Source organism: Armigeres subalbatus, chromosome 3, assembly GCF_024139115.2.
Source record: "Armigeres subalbatus isolate Guangzhou_Male chromosome 3, GZ_Asu_2, whole genome shotgun sequence".
NCBI classification, from domain to species: Eukaryota; Metazoa; Arthropoda; class Insecta; order Diptera; family Culicidae; genus Armigeres; species Armigeres subalbatus.
In genome coordinates this window covers 357,761,864-357,774,060 of record NC_085141.1, presented here as the reverse complement: position 1 = coordinate 357,774,060, position 12,197 = coordinate 357,761,864, and the positions used below count along the sequence as shown (strand labels likewise).

At 38.8% G+C, this 12,197-nt stretch overlaps 1 protein-coding gene across 7 annotated transcripts in view; it reads right to left on the bottom strand.

The window, feature by feature from the left end:
* The window catches only part of LOC134226188 (solute carrier family 25 member 16-like), a 58,249-nt gene that overhangs the window by 22,198 nt on the left and 23,854 nt on the right, over positions 1 to 12,197 (bottom strand). For all 7 annotated transcript variants that reach the window (XM_062706795.1, XM_062706798.1, XM_062706792.1 and 4 more), the window contains 2 exons: positions 1,448 to 1,642; positions 1,198 to 1,354 (listed from right to left, as the gene is read on the bottom strand). In XM_062706795.1, the coding sequence (XP_062562779.1) occupies positions 1,198 to 1,354; positions 1,448 to 1,642 (352 nt within the window). The remainder of the gene's footprint in view (positions 1 to 1,197; positions 1,355 to 1,447; positions 1,643 to 12,197) is intronic.

Sequence of the window (12,197 nt, the reverse complement as noted above, 5' to 3'; positions counted from 1 at the left end):
TTTAAAATTTGGCCTTTTTAATCAAAATAGTCTTAGCTTAATTTTTATTCGAAGCATCGGGTGCCAGATATATTTACTCGCCGCAATTGTGAGTAACATACCTAGATCACATCATTTTGCTCTCAAGAGAACAGTTCAACAATATTGTTACCTTGTTTTCTGTGCCAAAATATGTGTTAAATTATTTAATACTAAATATGTAAAACAGCGCGTTAAGAGAGAGAGCTTTTAAATGAGCGTTTGTTTGTTGAAGCGAACCACAAGCACCTTTTTCCCTTCCTTATATTAGTCAGTCGCATTTCAACCAAATTACTTGATTTTCTAAACATGACTAGATTGACTAATTAGTTTTGAATACGTATAAATAATAAGTTATGGCAACGGGGACCGCTCAAATAGAAACTCATCCTTAAACGAATGCATGGTAAATTGATTTACTGTTTTCTGGTGCTAAATAGTTGATATTTTTTCAATTAGTGATCATCATGAATTCTCAAAAACATCAATAAATAGAAATCTTTTCAAACAAGTTTTTGAAGTTTAGGAAAATATAAAAGTTTGAAGCGCAATCGCATATCGGTTAACGACGGTTGGTGAAACATGTCATTAACAATTTCTAAACCAATATTTGAAAATGGCGTAACAGACAAAATTTATTCTTCCCATTCTTTGTCTACGTATATAGCTTTATATGTAGACGAGGAAGCAAAAAGAAAAAAATGGCTGTTACGCCCTTTGCAAATGTTGGGCTAGTTATAACCGGATTTAGCACGTGTATTTATATTACCGGGTAGCGTTTGAAGCACCGACTCTTGGCTTGTCCCACTGCCAACAACCGTAACTTCGATAGCAGAGCTTTTCTCACGCTACTGCTCTGGCCGCTCTTCTATTACATTACAATCAGTGTCAACCCGAATCAACAGAAGCAAGCATTCCTCACGTCCGTCCATTCCAATCATATTGTCTACGCAACACTACGCACGCAACCAATTTCGTGTCGTGTCCAGCATCAACGTCTGACGGCACACTAAACACTTTTCAATTGACACACCATTTTGGGCGTCCGTCGGCTATCGTCGCCGTGTCACCACGTTGTGCCATGAGTCGATGCCGTTAAACTACGCTGCATGGTTTGATACCCCCGACAAAAATTCAAACAACTACCTACTTCTTGGAATAACAAAAAAAAAAACTCACCTGTATTTCTCTCCAACCTGTCGCACGTCAGCCCGGGGGCGTATTTCATGCAGACGAATTTAAGCATCTCGAAGCAGTAGAAGGAAAAGCCCGCGTACGGAACCATACCCATGAGGGTGGGTACGAAGCCTCGGTACAGGGCCCGGAAGCCGCCTTCCTGTGAATGAAATGATAAATTTTACATTTGCTAAAAAACGAACCCACAAACAGCGGAAATTTAGTTTTGATTATGATGAAATTAATTACTTACAGTCTTGAAAATGGAGCTGGCGGTGTGCAGGATTCCGTTGTACCGGTGCTCTCCGGTAACCTGGAATGCCAAACGGGCACGTATCGTGTCGAGCGGGTAGGTCAGGGTAACGGCTGTGACACCGGCGCCGGCACCAGCCACGAACTTGTCCGCATGCTTGATCGGCAGATTTGTGCCCAATATTTTGCCTAAATACTGTGAATGAAAGGAGACAGAAACGTGATAAAATCGTTAGTAGAGTTCGAACATTATTTTGGAGCACAGTCTATAAAATATTATTACTTGTTGAGGAAAATTGTGGGATATTTGAAAACATTTGTGCTTATTCTACTTTGCGTTTGAAATTTTTTAACGCGTTTCTAAAGAACACAATAGGAATGTTTGACTTCTAATTGCAGATAATAAAAATGTAATGTTACACATTTTGGAATTATTGAAAAAAAACTTTCGAAATCGAAAAAATCCAAATGTAGTGGCAATGCAAAATCCAAATATACACCCGATTCTATTTTTTACACAGGGGATACGTTCCTCGCCAAATCAAGCAACATGGAACTAGCGGACCAGGGGGCACTATGAACACCCGGGGCAGATTGGACACCCCCAATATTCTTGTTAATTCAATCATTTTTCTACTTTCATTGCAGCGAACTCTATAAACCTTTCATAAACAACTAATTTACACCGTAAAAGCCATTGTTTTATTTTCTTAGCGCATAAATTTGACAAAAAAGTTAGAATGTCTTCCAAACGGTTAAAAATTATAAGTTTCACCTCCCATAAAATAAGCTTTACTTTACCACAGAAGATGATTTCTTAATTATTGGTCATCCCATAGCAAAATTCTGCTATTTACAGTGCTCTGGCATGCATTTGTGACAAGTTTCCTTGATTTTTACAAAATTTCCAACAGTTTTTAAATTTGTTCACCTGTTGGGGCAAACTGAACACTCTATATGGAACTGACACCTCAAAAATTGAAAACATAACCTCAAACTCATCGAACTTGGCTTTCATATCGTGTTATTTTCGTGTTATTATGGTGCGGTATTATAAATCGCTATAAAAGTTCCAATACATGACATTTATACCATAGAAGCATATATATTAGAGTGGGGCGCAGTTGTATGGAAAAACGCAAAGTTCGTCCGATCAAGTGAGATCAAGGTTTTTCTGAATCGTTTTGGGACCCATATCAACTGTGCAAAATATGGTCTCAATTGGTTGCAACCTCGCATGCCGCATCGCGTTTTAAATTTACATGGGGATTAGTATGGGAAAAGGTACTTTTTTACATTTTTGCTCTTAGCGGCTTCAATTTATCATCAATCACGTGACTCAATACGTTAGCATATAGTCTGGAAGATGCCGAAAGACTTTGCCGAAGAAGGTACGTAGCTGGAAGGTCTACAAGAAATGTTATTACGTTTCGAAAATTGATTGTTCAAACCATATGCAAGAAATCAATGTTTCTGCCAGCACTACCGGACAACCTATGGTTATCGAAGGGCAAAACTCATCTTCCTTCTTGTCGGATTTTTTCTTTGTGAAATAATTCCGGATAGCTCCCATTAGCTCAATAGCCCTATAAGATCAATTATTTTGAAATAACACTCAGTTAAATTATTAGTCCGGCAGTGCTGGCAGAATGAACGATTTTTTGCATATGATTTGAGCACTTAATGTTCGAAGCGTTTTAACTCGTGCACGCTCCAGCAACGTGCCTTCTTCAGCAAAGTTTATCGGCATCCTTTGGGTTATACTTTAACGCAACGTGCCACTTGGTTTACGATGAACTGAAACCTCTAGTAGTAGAAATGCAAAAATATACGTTCTCCCATACTAATTTCTATACAAACTTAAAACGCGATATATATATACCATAAAGTGTGACAAAAAAGGAAGTGTTTTGTATAGATTTGGCAATCTCGTTGGCAAGTTGATCGGTACAACCCATTGGAAGGATTGGCGATGCCAGTAGAGTGAATAAGAGTATGCATAGATTATGTAATGCTTAGAGTAGAGACGATTGATAAGGGGTCTTGCAATAAGTGTGAGGATCCATATAAAAACAATCATATGCTTCATACAAAAAGTTCGACATACATGTATGAGGCCGACTGAAAGTGGCATATTTTTGCGTTACGTAATCAATCTTCTTCTATTCGTCATGGAATTAATATAGAAAACGACCATACATGACCTCGCTTAAGAAGGGGGAAATAGATTTTCGGATGTTGATGATCCAAACACAATTTTAGGTGTCTCATACAAAATCATGACAGGAAGATGAGCAATTGGGTAATATTTATGTTGGATGATCCATAAAATAGGTTACAATGGAATATAATCACAAGTAAGATAATTTTCTTCATATTTTATAAGGGTGTCCATATTGCCCCATGGGGGTGTCCAATCTACCCCGATACCTTCCGAGAGTGTGTGTGTGTGTGTGTGTGTGTACAAACTAACCCCCACTGTCTGGCAGTGATGTTATGGAGGAAAGCTGTCTGTTAAAACAGTCAGATTTAATCCGGGAGTTAGAAAGTGTTAGCTCTACTGCAGCTCCAGTGACCCATTTCAGAGTGCCTGGTATTTCATGTCCACTCCGAGGTCACTATCACTAACAGCAAGCCCGCCTGATTATGCTACCGTTTATCAAATGGATAAAGGTATCATAATCAAACTTCCGAATTCAAAATATATATAATATATTTTGAATCCAGCGCGCATTTAGTTGAATTCATAATACATATATTTTTGAATAGATATGCAACGTATTTACGCTTCCTGGATTTAAAATGTATATCAATGATATTCATCTTGGATATATATCTTTGATCCTAGCGCGGATTTAGTAAAATCAGTTTCATGTAATACTATTATGGAACAGACTCACCAGATCCGCAGCTTGAATGATTGGCCATTCCGCGCCGCAAATGCCGTCTATCAGTAATTCCATCATATACAAGGGTTCCAACCTTTTACAAATTCAACAGAATGCAGTGCACGTGTTTTACTGTTGATACCGCTGCAATTCTATAGAATTCTTGAGAATACATCCTAGAAATTCTTGAAATCCTACGAGTCTTCATTATATCCTGAGTTGTAACTTTCCCGAAAATCTTGTCACATATAGATTTCTGTGAAAATATTTGGAAAAGGAAATTTTAACACGACACTGTTACAATTAATAACAGTATGTAAATACGATTAATGTCCAAGCATTTGATTTGACAAAACAAATCATCCCTTTATATTCTTTGGAACATTTGTAACATTTATTTGAACTAATAAAACAAACATTGAAATGTGAAAATATTTGGAATTCCTACTGGAGAAACTTTTAATAGTTTTATATTCGAAAATACATAAGAATTATGGAATTTAAGCTACCTTAGCTAGATTTTTAGCTGAAGAAGACTTTTTTTTGCTGAACAAGCGATACACTTGCTGACAACAGTCTTCCAGATTAGTACAACGAAACACTGCTGGTAACATGTCATTTCCATATTGGCGTAGAGTATCGGCAGAACACCCATTGTGTTCCAAGCCATCGTAAAATAAAAATGTTGTTGTAATAGTATGGAAAATGTAAAATGAATTGAAGGAAAATCATTATCATCTGAGCTGAGGAAAAAGTTGAAAAATGCGTTCACTGCTTGTTATAAAATGAGTCAGAACCATTTCATTCTATTCTATCAGTCGATTGCAGCCCTCCATATACAAACCCTGATCTCAACAATAACGCCATCTGCAGTGCCCCGCAAGTACGAGACACTGAAGGGGACCTCGTCGCTAAGGCCCAAGCACGCATATACAAGGACACAATCATATTTTGAAAACAAATCGGATGGTATGAACTCATCTTATGACCAGGACTGTTTAGAAGAAGCTCTGACTTTCGAACCTTTGAATCACTGTAAACCAAATAGTTGACCAGGACTCAAAACTTTTGATTACAATTGCATGTTAACTGTATACTACTTTCCCTACAAAAGTATGTGCAAAAAGTACAAATAAAATTATACTTAAGGATTTGAGCGAAAGTCCGAACACTTGAACAAACACAAAGGAAGATACATCAACTGCAACTGCACGAGTCTTGATTCCAATTTTGAGAAAACTTGTTGAATTGGCTTCATATTTACAGGTCCACACGCAAGCTTGGGAGGCATTTTTTCATCGGAAAGCTTGCAATAATTCCGAAATTCTTCTTCTTCTCCAGGATAGTGCTTGTGAAATTTCTAGTTGCTTGAGCAGGTTTGCATACGCAAAAGACAAATTTCCCCAGAGCATTTTCTTCGTATGAAAAACTATCATAAATCACACTAAACGAAAAATTAAAAGAGAAGAGAAACATCTTTGACAGGAAAAATGCGTCCACTTTCGATCACAGCCAACTTCGCTTCTCACCCCGATACCTTCCGAGAGTAGTGAAAAATTAACTATTACAAAATCGTCCTATTTGATTGAAATTGCCTTATTTTCAATACGATTCAAAACAGAACTGGTAGTTAACGAGTAATAGCATCATGTAATTGCTAGAAATCCGAATTATATTCAATTTAAATCACCTAAAATTGATTAAAACCTTAGGGTGTCCATATTGCCACTTGTCCCTCTACTTTGCAAAAAAAATTGTCTGGTGTTTGGTAAAAACAGAATCGAGTGCACATTATGCGGATTCATTCAGAGCTGGAGATTTTTTTTTGGTTTTCAGTTGGAGCTACTTGGTAGCTTAGTTTGGCAAGGCTGAACCCGTCCCTACGTTCCCCCTACTACTAGGACACAAGACGACCATGGACTAGCCTATGAGTAGTTAGATCTTGTGTGTTAGATCTTAATAGTGTTTGAATCATGTTCCCAATTCCCATAAAACAAAAGAAGCTCCGAAAGATCGTTTTAAAATTTTATTAGGTCAATACCAGAGGCGTCTCGTCCATACGTTCTACCTGTTCATGGAACAGGTAACCATTTTTGATTTAGAAGTAGAAAACTTAATGTACTTACAATTAATTTCGTAGCAACTAATTAATTAATTTTCTGGAAATTTTACCGTTGCCCTTTCAATTTATTACCTGCAGGCAAAACAATCTGAGGTGGACATATTTTTTGAAATATTTGTATCGGCTTAATTTAACTCTTACTATAAATATAGAACGCACAGATGTAAAAAGGAATGAAGGAATTCTTGGATTAAATCCTGACGTAATTTTCAAAGAAATTTCTGAAGAAATCTAGGCATTTTGTAGGTAATTTCATAGAACATTCAATTCATTCGAAAAACCCTGCAAGGATTCATCCGGAAGTTCCTTAAGGCATTCTTTAAAAAAATCCGCTCGGGATCTTATTCGGAAAATCCTTCAAACATTCATTAGTGAATTCCTTCAGAAAAAAAATCGGGATCTCCTCCAGAAGATCCAAATAATTTTCAAAAATTCCGCCGATAATTCCATTGAACTTTCTTCCAGGGATACCTTCGGAAAGCCTTTGTAAATGTTTCCGTTAGTTTCTTCTAAAGTTTATACGGGAAATCCTCTGAAAATTCTAAGAAATCCATATAAAATTCCCTAAGGTTTAAGGAGGCAGTTCTGAAGAATGTTCTAAGGGAAATTCCGAAAGAATTATTAGAAGTCCTTTTTTGGACTTTCAAAGAAATATCCGGAGAAATTTCCCAAGAATTTACTGGATTTAGTTTCGAAGTACACAGGATTCTGTTTTCACACGATTTTTTTCGCTCGTGTGACTTCATTTGCCACCAAAATCATTGCAACATCAAAAAATTCTGAATAAATCAATGAAAAATCACATGATAATTAATATGCGTTAAACACTTAGGAAGAGTGGAAAATTGAGAAAATGTAAATCGCATAAAAACAGAATCCAGTGTAATTCCAAAGAAATCCCTGGAGGAAATTCCGAAAGAATTCTTGGATGAATGTCCACAAGAATTCTTGAAGAAATTTAAGTATTTGGAAAATTCTTTTACAAAACCCTTTAGAAATTCCTTTGGATTTCTAACTTTCTAATCCGTTCGGATATTCCTAAAGATTGTTCTAAAATTAGTGAAGGAAATTCCAAATGATGTAATAAAAATAAAATTTTCGATGTGGCGATTTTCATGGAAATAATGAAATTATTTGTTACCGGCGGGTAACATTTGTATACTCTTTTGTAACTTCGAGCGTGAAGAAAAACATTGTTAGATTTGTTTTCCAAACGGTGGTTTTAAACCTTGCGTTGGGTGGCCGAGACGCGTATCAAAAATGAGCGAACTTGTCCAGTGCGATACAGAAAAGGGAGGAAAGACGGACATATTGAACACAGGCTTATAGCCTATTCAGATTGGGCTATTTATGACTTTGTTAAGTGAGAGGGTATCCAATTATTACGAGGTGTTCAGACTGCAGCAAGATAATATATCTTGACGTTTCCATTTTTCCTCATTTGCACGCTAATACAGGGTTGAATTCAAGGAGAGTTTTAAAATTTAATTTGCGAAATCAAGCATTTGTGTGGCGACAATCGAACCTTTTTCTGAGCAAAGTTTCTAAAAAAAATATTTAAAAAAAATATGAAAAGGGATTTTCGAAGAATATTTGAAGCTCTCATTAAGGATAATGAGCGAAGCTACATTCATTAGCTGGGTGCGCCGTTCTTCGGGGAATCAGACTATTCCTCAATTTATTTTTAAGTTTAAAAAGTATTTTGATTCTGTACTATGATCGAACGGAGATTTGATAGAAAAATTTAGATACTTTTGGGAATTCTCACAAATAAATAAAAAAAGGACGATTGGACCAATTTTCAAGAAATATTATCGAACTAAAATGTATTTCCACCAGTATCTCCATGTATGAAGGGCAACTCAGCAATTTATTTTGTTCAAAATGGAAACTGAACCATTGCGTTCTACTCGACAATCAATGATACAGCTTCTAACAAAATCGAATCGTGTGAATGTGATATAATTTAAACTGGATTTTGGATGAATTAATGCATTACCAATCCATGTTTTATTTAAGGTTATCCTACTTTATATATACATCCCATTCAAATTGTACAGTTGTCCCACGTGAAAAATGTTGAAATCCAAAGTATATTAAGCCATTCAAGGAGCAGAATTGAAACAATTTATGAAATCATGATTATTCATCAAATATATTCGTTTTACAACCATTCCTACGTTTCAAATTGTCTTCCGCATTGGCCCTTGAACTTTGAAAATTTATTCGATTTGTTCTATTAAATCTAGGGTTAAGTTAAATACTTTATGTTAATTCTAGAGACCATCTGTTTTTTTAAACAATTCATGTTGAATAAGTGGAGAATAAATAAATATCATCATTATTTTTCATCATATAAAATGCTTTCCACAAAACCATCACTATCCGAGTTATTCTTCAGCGCTCAGAAAATTTCCATCTAACATGCATTCGACCCTGCTGCGACAGAAAGAGCATGACTGTCAACTACGAAACGAAATGAAAACAGAGAGAATTTTCTCTCTGGCAAAGAGAGCGTGACGCTTGTCAGTTTTGTTTTGTTGAATTTCTCCCTGCATCCCAGTTAGAACGAAAGCTCTCTCGTAATAATTGTTCGTAATAAATTCTTCATGACTCTTTTTAGCGGGTATCTTTTGACAGCGCAAAATGTATGGAATATTACGTAAATAATGACATCATAAAGCGTATTTACCCTGAAACGCCAATTATTATGTCATTAATGGCGTAATCTGAACAGGCTATTACCGTGGGTGGATGAGTGTCCAAACCAAAGGCCGGACAAACGAAGCGAGAGCAGTGTTTGTTACCGGCGTAATCGGCAACAACGTGGCTATTGTAGTTATAAAAAAAAAGTTGTTTTCTGTTCAGTAATTAATATTCCTATATTATCCTTTTTTTGAGAAAAAAAAACATTTGTTAATTAAAGTAGAAATTAGTTTGAGAACCCTAGTATTGTATAAAATTCGAACTTCATAATTCACTCGAAGAGGTGTCGTCGGACCCCTTGTTAGAAATGAGGAGCAAACTGGGGATGCTGCAACACCAGATCCGGGAGAATGAAGTGCAATGAAGGACTCAGGGAGAGGGGGAGCAACGTGGAGAATGGGGAGAAGAGAAAATTTTCGGAAATGAGGGGTTGAGTAACTCGGACTCTGAGGAAGAGGATCAGTATAGATCGGGATTAGGAAGCATCATTATCAAATAAAAAAAAAGTTCCTCGTATTAATAGCGGTCGAAGTGAGTCGGTATTTTTGCCTGGTGTGGTGCTAAATATAAAAAAAGTTGAGCGCGTAGATCCTCGAGGTAATATCCTCCTGTAGTGCCGAGTGAAAAGTGAATACTCGAAGTGCGAGGTCCGGTCTGCCCTCCGTCAATCTGGTGCCGAACCGACGCATCTACCGCATGCTCAACGGGACATTCCGGTACACGCTTCGTTGCTTCCTAGCGTGCCCCCGGATTCAACTATATCCCGACAACACCGATTCCGGAGCCTACTGCTAAAGGATCTCACGGCCGAATTGCACAAGGAGCATATAACCCTCGTGGCGGTGCACATCTCTCCGGTGGCGACGTACTCGAAAACGGTCGCAGTTCCCGCCCGCCTCCAGCCGGCCCTCGTCGGCGAGATTATCCCAATTTGAGGGGAAGACATCCAAGCATACTGTCGGCCTACCGACATCACAGCATCGCCGGTAACGAACAGCAAAGAGGCGTCGGTTCTCGAGCACCGCGACGCCCATACCAGCTTAGCGCACTAACACGTGCTTCTACCATCATCAAGGTATGCAATAACCTTTCCATCTCCCCCTTCCACCTGAAATCGCAGAACGGGCCCCAACGATCGTCGTCATCATCCGTCATCTCCCCAGATTTGTTATAATCTAAATAAAATTACATTTAGCAAAACGAACCCCTCTCAATCTTAGCTTGATGGTCTTACGAATGTTACCCTCACCTAGGTAGTGGCCTATCCCTTGTTCGCTCGATTAGTTGGCAGGTAAGTATAGGGTTGTCCGGTTTTCCGTGATCTAAAGCCGACCCTGAGATAACACCAAGGTGAGCTGGCCCAGGCGTGTGGACGCCAACACCCCAGAACGGGTCGACGTTCACGGTGATTTCATGTTTGACAGTGAGGTTTCTGACTCTGATGCATAGAGAGGTGCTGTTTCGCGAGGATTTAATTGTTGGCGTTATAATCCGTGGCCTCGTTGCCGGTCACGAGTTAGTGACGGGAATAAGGATGCCCAAGGGCGACTCCCGTCGAAAATTTGTCGGCCACCGCCTCCTCGAGCTGGTTCCGTAGACTACAACCGGATTCGGCCACCCGTCAGTGGTTTTATAGTTGGCCGTTCACATCACCGTCCGGCATATAGTCGATACCTGCGACGCCGCCCGCTGGCCCGGTAAAGCAACTGCCGTCCGTCAAACGCACCACCGCCGCATCGAAGCTCGTCGGCTGTGAAATCACCTAGCCACCTATTGGCAACTACTTCGTCCGGCCGTTTGGGAAGCCGTGTCGCCTGCAGCCCGTTGGCTGTATAATCGCGTGGTCGCCTATCACCCGCTACTTCGTTCAGCCGTAGCTGTCTGTAGCCGGATTATCACATAGTAGCACGTTTACTGTACCACCATCAACCGTACCGATTTCCATCCGGCCAACCATCGTTCTACAACCTGTCGGCTGCTTCAACGGCCGACCACTCGTTTTCGACACCGAAAGCTATTCCGGATTGCATCCCACTAACCGAATCATCGTGCGACACCCCGTCGGTTGCATCATTGGCCGAATTTCCTCTGGCTGAATTTTGATCGGCAGCCCACCGGTTACAAAACCGCTGGCCATCTTGTCGGCAGCCTCCTTGCTCCAATCCGAAAATTGCCTAGACTGGCATCGGGAATCGAACCCAGCCACCCTCAGCATGGTCTTGCTTTGTAGCCGCGCGTCTTACCGCACGGCTGAGGAGGGCCCCAAAAAAACCCTAAGTAGATAATTCAAATCCATGATTAGGTCCTTCACGCTCCCGAAAACCTCCCCACACCAGTGACCCTCAGACCCGGAACAAAAGAGGCCTTTTGAATCCATCCTAGACGGCTGCCGTGGCTAGACCAGTAGCTAGGGGTTTAGAACAGTTCCCTTCAGGAACTGATCGGTTCCGGGGCCGCATAAAATAGAGTCTTATATATTTCTGAATGAATTCCTGTAGAAATTTCTGAAAATATTACTTAACGAATTTGTCGGAAGTTAATGAAATCGATAGAAACTCCTTTAGGAATTTTCGAAAAAAAATCTGAATTCATTTGCGGATGTTTTTTTATAGAAAAAGTTTTGATGGAATATTAAAGTAAATTCCTGGAATATTGTTTAATGGAATACCTAGAGCATTTCCAAAGGAATTCCTTCAAAAATTTGAAGGACGACATTTTTAGATAACTTACCGAATTTATTCCTGGAGTTATTTCCCATAGAATTGTTTTAAGTTCTCAAGAGAAATGTCTGAAAGACTTTCCAAAGAATTTGTGGATAAATTTATGAAATAACACCAGGATGAATATTTCAAGAAGTTTTTCGAATAATTTCTGGAGGAACTCCTGAATCAAATAGAAAGATAGATTGTAATTTCGACATTATGGGGGATTTTCTTGTTTTGTTATCCTGATTCCAGTGTCAAAATAGGGTTGTTTTACATCTGTAGTGGCCAAATTATGAATGAACTAATTACGTCAAAATTGCTGATGAAACA